Source organism: Monopterus albus, unplaced genomic scaffold, assembly GCF_001952655.1.
Source record: "Monopterus albus unplaced genomic scaffold, M_albus_1.0 scaffold33.1, whole genome shotgun sequence".
NCBI classification, from domain to species: domain Eukaryota; kingdom Metazoa; phylum Chordata; class Actinopteri; order Synbranchiformes; family Synbranchidae; genus Monopterus; species Monopterus albus.
The window spans coordinates 2060976-2072083 of record NW_018127913.1 but is presented as its reverse complement, the minus strand read 5'-3'; the positions used below and the strand labels follow the sequence as shown (position 1 = coordinate 2072083).

General features: G+C 40.8%; 1 protein-coding gene across 1 annotated transcript in view; it reads right to left on the bottom strand.

Annotated features, from left to right (window-relative positions):
* Nucleotides 1-1100: 1100 nt before the first annotated feature.
* scxa (scleraxis bHLH transcription factor a) overlaps nt 1101-11108 on the bottom strand; it is a 10432-nt gene continuing 424 nt past the window's right edge. Inside the window, exons 2-4 of the mRNA XM_020597247.1 lie at nt 10967-11073; nt 10444-10660; nt 1101-1156 (exon numbers count right to left, since the gene is read on the bottom strand). Of these exons, the coding sequence (XP_020452903.1) occupies nt 1118-1156; nt 10444-10660; nt 10967-11073 (363 nt within the window). The 3' untranslated portion in view covers nt 1101-1117. The remainder of the gene's footprint in view (nt 1157-10443; nt 10661-10966; nt 11074-11108) is intronic.

Here is an 11108-nt window from a genome sequence, read left to right as displayed (position 1 = left end):
GCTTCTGCTCCTCAAACCTCTCTTGTCCACCTCATCTTCTATACCCCTCTGTTTCTGTCTGCTCTGAATTTGGTTCCCAGAACAGAAAAAAATGACAGCAAAAACGGCGAGAAAGAGAGAGAGAGACCCAAAGGTAAACCAAGGAATTAGGATAATGTGAGCTACAGGTGTAGTTGCGGAGGAATGTCGCTGCACTGCTTCATTAGTGATGGAATTTATTTGAAACTCTCTAAACGATCTCTCCCATAGCTGCCTGAATGAGCTAAAGTACAATACAACTACCATTTGGTATTAAAATGTCTCCACGGCACAGTAGAGTTCCACAGTGGAAAATTTCATAATGTTTATTGGTTGGAACTGGGAAGGATTTGAGAGCACAATCAAAAATACCACCGTACGAATGAAATCTACTTCCACATATACAAAAAATGTATTAGTCATCTTGAGTTATTTTCCAGCATTAAGACACTTTCTAGAATGATTATTAAAGATACCACAAAAGTTCCAGCATGTTTGTTTTTTGTGGTTGTCATAAACTGTGCCAGTTGCCACTGAAGAGATCCTCATTATTTGTCAAGAATGTCATATGCCTGTTAAATAACATAGTATCACTATATAATGTTATGTCACATAAATATACATTTATATTTCGGTTTACACATTAATAACACAGATTGTGATGAATACAAATTTGCCTTTCATAGGTGTTCTGTGTTTTCTTGTCAGTCATGTGCCATACGTTCCTTGGACTCAGAACAAAGAGTCACTGGGTCTGAACAATACAGTAAAAAGTCTCTTGGAAGTGTTCTTGAAAAGTTCTCCATTGTGTTAATTATAATGTAAAAGCCCTTAAAAAGCTGCACTTTTAAAAGTGTCTCAAATTTGAAAATACTCTCAAAAAACAAAAAGTTCTTGTAAAGCAATATAAAAGTCATAAAAAAAAAGAAATGCTTTATGAAGTTCCTTGAAAAGTCCTGGAAGTGCTATAGAAGTCCTGCAAAAGTCTCTAATATGCACCAAAAAGTCTGACAAGTCTTCAAGTCGCAGTGATGGTAAAATCACTCAAATCGCCGGCCAAGCAACGAGTGTTTTATCCGTGTGGTTTGTGTCCCAGTTGTTAGCTTCTGATGGCCGTCTTCCTGTCTCTGTCTTTGTTCTGCAACAGAGAAAAAGCAACATCTCACATCATCGAGAATTCAACAACATAAAGTGGTGTTTAGCTTAGTATAAATACTAGAAACACCTAACACAACCAACTGATCATCACATTGTATTACAAAGCTTCTAAAGGAGTACAGGGTAACAATTTTGTAACCCTTTCTTTCTTTACATTTGCTGCATTTGGTGTCAGCCCTTCATCGTGGTGTCCTGAAATTGCACTCCAGCAAAATACAGAGCGTACTGTGGAAATAAATATTGTTTTACTGCAGTCATTGGCTCCACAGCTGCTAGTATGCTTCTGGGGTCATGAACCATGATCATGTGCAGTAAACTCAGATAAACATATTCTGTACAGTAGCACACATGCATCAGTTTTGGGGGAAACCATGTGTTTAATTTTAATTAAAGCCTGTACAGTGACATAATGAGCTGCTGTATGGCAGCCCAGTGTGATGCTTCTCATCTGTGGTATCAGAAGAGAGAAGCCTTGATTTCCTGGCTGATGAGGAAACTCTGTCTATCTGGCCAGGAAAATAACATCACATTTTCCCTCCTCACCTAACCTCTGCTCTGCTCGCTTCTCAGGCCACCGGCTTTTCAAGCGACAGTCAAGGGATTTTGTTGAACACCCCACTGAGTGATGTGCACCACATGTCATCCCTGTTTTGGTGAGTACTTTTCAGGACAGATGTTTCAAAGATTAACTCATAGCTGGCAATATAACCTCATCTCTGTGTTCTTTTTATTTTTTTTTGCAAAAGAAATCAGGCTAACGTAATTTGATGTGGTAGTGTAAGTACACAGAGATGCTCAGCTCCTGCACTCTTGTCCTCTCCTGACTTTTCTCTCTTTGCAGCCCCCCTCATCAGCTGAACACCTGTTACACATTTCCTCTCAGACCATGCATGAGGTGTAGAGGTTCGGAAAAATCTGTTTGACTGACATCAACAATGGTGGGTAGGTGTTTGGAAGGGTATCAGGCAGTAATGGGAGAGTGAGATCATAGGATCTGGACAGGAATTGGTCCTCCCACTGATTGAGGTGAGTGTGAGGAGACAAACTATTACTGTCAATTCTTCTTCCAGCTGCACTGACAACAGAGGATCATTATTAGATTGCTATGATCTAGACACAAACTATCACACTGTATTGTTGGCTATGGTACACTTGTTGTTTAGTGGTGTCTTTATTTCAGGTGATATTTGTGCCAAATGTAAATGATTTGGCCTCATGTTTACATTTATCTGGCACAGTTACAGGCATAGCAAATAAGTATGATTAGGTTCTTCATGGTTACTGTATGTTCAGGCACTGGTGGTAATTGGTTAATGCTATGGAAAGACTCAGGTCTTGGTTACATATTGAAAAAGTCTATAACCTTTCTTGCTGCCTTGTTCAGCACACACTGAACTTGGGACGTGAACCCCAGTCTGTGGGGACCTGGTCCTGCAATTGGACAACAAGAAACGTTATAATTTAGGAAAAAATGCCTTTAAATTGCAATTAAAAATAGTAAGGTGTCTAGAAGTGTAATTTATTGGAGAGACAAATTGGAACGGCAGCACAGCACAGCAGTGGTTAGCACTGTCGCTTCACAGCAAGAAGGTTCTGGGTTCAAGCCCGGGCCGACCCGGGTCCTTTCTGTCTGGACATGCAGCTCAGGCTGACTGGATCTAAACTGCCCCTAGGAGTGTGTGTGTGTGTGTGTGTGTGTGTGTGGTTGTTTGTCTACATGTCAGCCCTGTGACAGACTGGTGACCTGTCCAGGGTGGACCCTGCCTCTCGGGCACTGTCAGCTGGGATTGTTCTTTAATTTTGTCATCTGACACACTGTAAAATCTGCAGGGAATTGTCTAAATTGTGAACAAATTAATGATTTCTAACAGAGTCTAAGAAATGATTAGTATGACATTGCTGTTATTGTGCTTTCTTCAAATGCAAACTCTAAAACCAACAGCATCCATGCTCCCCGGAGTTCGTTGGAAGGCACTGTGGAAAACTCTGCGTATTTATCAGTGGAAATAAAAGTACTCATTGCAGGTTAAAGAAAGTGAGTACATGAAAACACTCACTTAAAAACTGTGCATGACAACTGGACGATTTACCAAATTGCATTAAATTACCATGAAATCAGCCCACGTCTCACTATGAGCACTCAACGACAGTTTGAGAGGCACAGCTGTAACTGGTGAGGGCGGTCCAGCTGCAGTACGGCTGGCTCAGTCAAAACAGGAGCACGGGGGCTTTACTGCTGGCTTGGAAGTCAAAATAATCTCCTGAAGACTAATAGGGCATGGTTGGATGACACCTATGCTCTGGCTCTGTTTCTCTCTGCAAACACCCACCCAGCCACAGACACACTGACTTCCCGGGGGGGTGATTTGTCCGACACTAATATGATTAACTGATGATGTTTACTTTAGATACGACATGATGATATTACCACACTAGAACAATATTATCATTTCATCAAGGCGAAAGAAGCTTGCCTTTAACGTGAAGATAGTCAATAATCATCTCTGTGTTCTTTTTAAACTCCACAAATTCAAACATTAATATTGTTTTATCAAAGCTCAGTCCAGAGCATTCCTTTACCTGTAACCAGGTTTTCTCTGGATCTTTTCCCCTGCATTAAACCGTTCTGTCAAACACAAGCATCTAATTTGGCTTCTGGCTGAATGAGCGGAGGAATGACTGGTTGGAAAAAATAATAGCACTTTGGTAATGGCCCAACAACCATAAAAGGACTTTGGTATTTAAAAATGAAGTTAAAACTGTTAATATCATGTTAGTTTATCAAGTTAACGTGGCTAATAGAAGTTGTAATTACTGTCATAGATGATCATCAATTAGAAAATGAATGGTGAAATACGTATCACATCAGATGTTTAAATTAACATAACTAATACACCAAATGAGCTACATCTGCCGTTATGTAGCTTGGATACACCAGACATGTACTTCATGTTCACTCTGGTATGCTAAAAAGCATCCTAGTGGCTTCAGACAAACACTTGATTTATCTTAGAATAGCTAATCAGATGTCTTTCACACCAGCTAGCCACACATGTGTTTAATTATTCCCACATTACTGTCATCTGTTATGACTCCAGAACAAGCCCAACACCATTTTCACCAGTCTTGGATGACTTAATTCTGCTACATTATGCACTAACCATCACTTTATCATCTGCGCTATGATATGCACTCTGCAACAGCCAATACGTCATTAGCTTCAGTAGATATTGTTTTAAGAAACTGCCTAGATTAAACCAACAACTTCTGCTTTTCTCTGTGCTGTGGATGTGTTTGCCCTTTGCCTGGCTCAGCTTTCCATAGTTTTGTTTTAATTTGCCTGGTGAGCAACCCTCTCCCCAAAGACCAAAGGACAACAGAATGATAGTTTTGCTAATAGATTTTGTTAGTTATCTGACCCGACTTCTTCTGTTGGTGTTAAATTAGGCTTTAACAGCTTCCATCTGTGCTGAAAATACAAAGACAGGTTCATGTATGAAGGCATACAGTCATACACAAAGCCAGTCACACACACACACACACACACACACACACACACAGATCAGAAAGTGGTGATAATATTTTTGAAGCTGCCTGCAGTATATCAGCTATGTACCTCAATAGTGCAGTTTGAAATGAGAAGCAAACAGGCAAAGCTGTTGCTCATGAGACAAAAAACATTAACTCCAAGTCAGCACCAGAATCAGTAAATGAGGACAATCAGTTTTCTTCTATAACCTTGAATACTTCTTTTTCAGTGAAAACACTCTAATTTTCAAACGACTATAAAAACCGCCGACATTAACGTGCTCCTGCACATGTTCTACCCATGCATTAAGCCCTCCTCATTTGATCTCAATAAAGAAGTCAAGTGTAGTTTCGGCATAGTTGAAAACCAACTGTTCAGACTGGAGGATAAATGCTAAGTTGATTATCCTGCTGTGTCGTTTGCTCTTTCTCTCACCTTCTCTATTTCTCCATCTCTGTTTCCACAACTTCCTGCATGCCATTAGTTTAGAAAGTGTTGAAAGCACAGTCATCCCGGGCTCCTTAACTGAGTAATCATATACCGGGTTTTTGCTGTCTGGCTGAAAAGATGAGAAAAAATAGAAGGAGTGGAATAAAATGCTTTTGATAAAAGTCTGTGAGTGTGGTGCACTGTATACATGTGTATTTCAGAATATTTCTTGCCGTGCCTCGCCACGTATGTCATTTGTTTAGGTGAGTGTGCGTGTAAACAGGGATGGCCTTTCACACCGAGTGGTTTCCAGGCTTCTCCAACATCACCATCAAAGCTGAACGTCAGTGTATTTATAATAGCAGCAGCTGAATTAAACGCTGGCTGTACAGGCCTCAGCAGAGAATAAATCATTTACAGAACAATTAGCTCATTTGTTGCTCCGCTCTGCTCTGCCAATGACTTCCAGACACAGTCAGCCAGTGTGTGTGTGTGCGTGTTTGTGTGTAGTATGTGTGTACAGTATATATGCAAGGACACCTATAAATCTCATACCCATCTCATACACACACACATGTACTTGTCTCTCTTCCTCTCTTTTACACATACAGCGCACACACTTTGTAGCATTCATTTACTGTCAGATACATCTACAAACACACATGAAGAGATAAATCAGTTTCCAGTAGCCCAGAGCTGTTTCAGTGCCACTTTCTTTCCGTCTGCCCTGCTTTCCAGCCACCCACAAAAGTCATCACATGTAAAAGCTTTACCGCAGCCCAGATGTTGATTCAAACTGTGTGTAATATTAGGAGCACTGTAAATCATTTGTTATGTTTGTTTTTGGACTTACTTTACACATTTGTTTTTAATTTGTAGACTCCTTCAATTTGGAATTACATCAGGGTCATATCTTAAACTTCTAGTAAACTCTTGTAAAGTTAACTTCCTCAGAGGGACAATGGTCTATTTACAGACACCACACTACAGGCATCATGGTAGTTATGTTTTTTCTAGAATTTTCATTTGTTTCCAAACTTATAAATTCTCTGTTTAATTTACAGTATCAAATACTGGAAAATGTTATGACTTGTCATATCTAGCATAAATGGAAAAAGTTCAGTCTGTCTGCTGTTACTGGCAGACGGGTAACCATTTCTATTTACATTTGCCACTGAATTTTGCCCTGCTTTTGGCATCAAGGAATAAGCCACAGTTGAGAAAGCTGTTAGTGCTTCAAGCACTACAGCCTAAGCACAGAAAAGGGACACAGATCCGCACATCTGAAAGCCTCTGTTTTTGTTACGTATCAGAGAATAACTGAATAAATGCTATCTCGATATTGTTCAGTGGTACAGTAGTATCTCACCCACTGCGTAATGAGCACAAGCCACACTGGTAATGCCTAACAGGAACAATATATTTCAAGGTCCTTTAAGGTGCCTTCTAGCAGATATAGCCTGAAGGTGTGATAATTAAAAAAGCTGTGATTGTGCAGTTCTGCCGCTGCAGGCACCTGACAGTTGCACTGATCAGCAGACGCAGGGAGGCCTAACACAGGATATCTGCATCAATCAACCAGACAGCACAGGGATTTAAAGCAGCCCTTAGCTCACCTCAATCCTCAGTATCCTCAGCCCTGTACATCTCATTTACAGATGTTGCCATGAAGAGTACCCCCACCCCCCCTTTTTTTGACTGCATGTATCAAAGGCACCAATAGGTGAGGGCTGTGCTCCAGTTTGTCTAAATGCTGGTGCTTTACCCCAGAACTGACTCTATGAAGAGTTGAAATTCATCATGATATATGTGGATGAATAGCTTGGCTTGACACTAACTTAAAAAGGATAGACTGAATCACGGGAACATATTAATGGATTAATGGAGCTTCCTCAAGTGTCTCAAAAATCTTTTTCTAAATATAGAAAATGGAAAACTGGTTTTTAGACATTTTACTGTCACCATCTAGAAACACATTCTAGCATAAAAAGATAATAAGCTTTATCATATATTCTTCAAATGTATGTAAAGTCACACAGATAAGAAAATCACATCAGTATTCCACAGAAAATGTAAAATGCAGTTTTTCTCCTTGGCTACGCAGTAGTCATTACTAACAAGGCTGAAACAGTTATACTGTATACACACACGTAATAAGAGGAAATGAGCGTATACTTTTCTCACTTTCACCCTCTCCTACAGTGGAAATAAGCATAATTGAAGCAGCTGGTCTAAGCAGACCTGACAGCTGTGATGAACCTCGATGACCATAAAACATACAAAGAGAGCACTCAGGACACAAGGTCTCATTTTACCTTCACAATCGTTTCCTCTCTGTAATCACCAGCATTGACTCTGCCCTTTACCCCACTTACATGCAATGTATAGCCACTTTTCCAGGGAAAATGAGATGCTCTCGGGTTCTGCCAATCAGAGTTAACCACTTAAACGCCAGGTGATTTTTGACTCCCTTGTTTTTCTCCTAAAATAACTTTCAGACTAGTAATATCAATTTCATTTGGCAACTGTAGCTTTAATATTCTCACAAGCCATGATATGAGCTGCAAGACAGTTCAACTATACCACATCTTTCACCAGTTACTGTCTATGTTTACTTGTTGTTATAAAGTCACCGGTGCTGTACGCTACCAGTCGAACTACTGGACACACTTTCTCATTCAATTTAGTGGTAACATGTCCAAACCTTTGACTGGCAGTGTATATATCAGTGTGGTAAAAGAAAAAGCATCACAAAGTTAAAACTAGTGATATTCTACATTTGTCTTGTTATCAGTAAATCACAAACAAGTTCCCTCTGTGCACCGAGTGACACGTTCCTTCATTAACATCAACATGCCTCTACAGATTAGTTTGCATCAGTCCCATCAGTGTGAGTCAAAATATGCTCTGCTGCTCTAAATGTTAACTGGAGCATCAAATGTGTGTTAATCCGCCGCTCAAACTAGTCCCCAACAAATACACCATTTCCACTTGTTTTAGTATTATTGGCTAAAAACCCTGTAGTTTTAGGAATGTATTGAGCCATTACAGAGGTGAAGCGATATATTTATGAGCTGTTTAAAATATTTACGGTATATGTTTCTGTGTGTGTTAATATCAAATTCAAATTGAATATCAACTTCATAATTATTCACTAATTTGTCTTCATACTCCTCAGTGGCAGCTGGTGTAAACTTAAGGAAATCTGTGAGGAGGTACTGAGGAGATAGTGATTTCTAGCTGGATTCACTTCATTCACTAAAAATATTTGGCATACTGTACAACATACAGTATAAAACCGAGACTAGTGAGATTTTCTGTGGAGCTAATGTGAAACAGCACAATGTTATTGACAGTAAGTAACACTGACTGAGTCAAAGCGTCTATGTCTCAGGGTTTTGACATGAGAAAGTTTCACAACTCTCTGCTCAGCATACATTTACAGGTCAGTCATGCATCTGCAGCAGTGAGCTGACAGCAGCAGATAGTATTACACAGCTCCTACTGACAGCTCTGACCTCCACCAGGTTGATCGATATGCTGGGAGCTGAGGGAGGAGTGAGGGAGCAGCAGGACGTGATGAAGAAACTGAGGAGGGTAAAGTGAAACAGAATGAGAAGTGTTTGAGGGTACTGTGGAGTAAAGGATGAACAGACTAAGAAAAGGGGAAAACAGACAGAAGCAAGAGGAACAGGAGACAGCGTAGAGAGAAAAAGACAGGTTTCAGCCACGGGCGTCTGGGTTTAGACACCAAGGACGTCTATGCTTTCACTCATAGAGATTCAGAGGCAGGAAGGAGGTGGAGACACCCTCTACTGAGACTCACGTTATCCCCCAGCTAGAAGGTCTCTGGGTTTAGACACTGAGGAGGGTATTAGTTTTCACACACTGCCGGGGTAACGGGGGAGTCTGCCAGATGTCAGCTCCTCACCCATAAATCCTGCTAAATGGCCAGTGGCTATGGGTTAGAGGCAGAAAGCTGAGTGGATGTCACCTCTCTATGTGGCATTTGTTGAGGTCGGAGCTGGACTCCTATAAACTTTTATATCAATCAGCTGATGTCAGATCTTCATCCCCTGTTAATTCTCATCACTGATTGACTTTCTTATGCTGAGAGTGTTGCTGATTGTGTTGCTTTCCTGTGCCAAATCAATCACATGAGTTGAAATTTGCACAGGATGAAGCTCTCTTTTTCTGCATCTCTATTAAGGTGTGGACTGGCAGTGCAACAGAGGAGGGAGAAGGGAAATGAAAAATTAAGCTGTGAAGTTGTTTATAAATCTAGGTATATGTACTTTAAAAGTGTGTGGGTCACACACACCTGCGTTTGGTCTTGTGACATCTAGTTTCAGTGGCACAAAGCCGTTTCCAGTCACCAATTCTTTAAGACTTACTGTATGATTAAAACCCTCAAACTCAGGCTGACGTCAATACATTCTTGAAATTATACACATGGTTTTGGATGGATTTCATGGGTTCCCTGTCATAAATCTCACTCTCTGCATAACTACCCTTGTAAACTCTAAAATCATATTTTTAAAATGAGAAAGGAAAAAGAGAAAACACCACAAAGGCAGTCAGATGGTTTTTATCCAACAGCTATGCACGCTTTGTCATGTTGTGATGGAAAAGGCTGCTTGCTCTTTGACTCATCTCTCTGCTCAATATTGTCTTGACTCCTCTGACAAACAAGGAAAAAAATTTCTGTAATGTCCAGTAAGTCTCAGAAACTGCCCTGAATGTTCAAGCCACCTGCTCAAGTTAAGGTAAACTAACCCCCAACAGGTCAATCATGCACAGTCCTTCACCCCATGAGGAGACTTTAAGACGGGTTTGCTTTTAAAAGTCCCTCAGGGCTGGTCAGGTTTACGACACAGTCACTGATCTCAGGCCAGCTTTACACAGCTTTAAACACTGACCATAAACCACTGCACGGTTTTGCAAAAGAAGCTTCAGTCATTAATCTGTATCTGGGTCATTTTCTCTTTTTTAATACTGGAAAAAATATGTGGTCTGTTTATAACATTTAAAATATGACTAAAGAAATTCATTTAAATTCTTGATTATGTGTAAAAAAAAATGTGAGAAGCCTTTTTTGTTGTTTTTTGCTAATTTCCTTCTATTTAGTGCCATTTTAAACGAATGTGTTGATTACGGTTTTACTGGAGGGCTTCCTAGATTTTTATTATAGACCTTTTCATCCCGGCTCCAGCCCCCCGTGACCCCATTTGGGACTAAGCGGTTTAGAAAATGGATGGATGGACCTTTTCACCCCATCCCTTGCTGTTGACTGACAGCTGTCTGCTCACCAGTTTCCTCTGGTTGCTGAGGCAGAAAGTACAGATGTGCTTGGGCTGAGCTGATTGGTCAGATCCACGGTTGGGGGAGGAGTTAACGTGGAAGAACGGTGGCGAAGGAGCGTGGCATGGCTGTCCGTCATGAAGCCCTTCACCCAGGAGCAGGACGTTCCCCAGATGACTGATGTAGCTGCTGGCCAAACGTAGTGTCTCGATCTTCGACAGCTTCCTAATCATCAAATCAGAACAGGATTTATGATATTAATCAAAAGAAATGAGAGAAAAAGAGCATGCATTGGCACTGTTGCACTTCATATACAGTTTGTTATAGGAAATATCCAATTATTATTAAATGCAGTTTTGCTGCAGTTAGATTACATGCTTGGTGAAAAGAAAGGTCGGCTAATTGTAATTAAAGGTGCATGTAACCCAGAGCTGCATCATGCACTACTATTTTTTACATACTGGCTTTCAGATAGGACCGATTGTGTCACGTTGTTGTGCATCAGACCAGTTTTCTCATGCTGCTCTGTACCTGTCTGCAGGCTCAGTGGGGATGAGTGTGCGAAGCGCTGTGAATGCTGTGTTGACAGAATTAGTGCGATCTCTCTCCCGCGCGTTGGCTGCAGTTCTCTGGCGCATCTCCACAGGTGGAGATGAGCCGGCAGGGCCGAGTC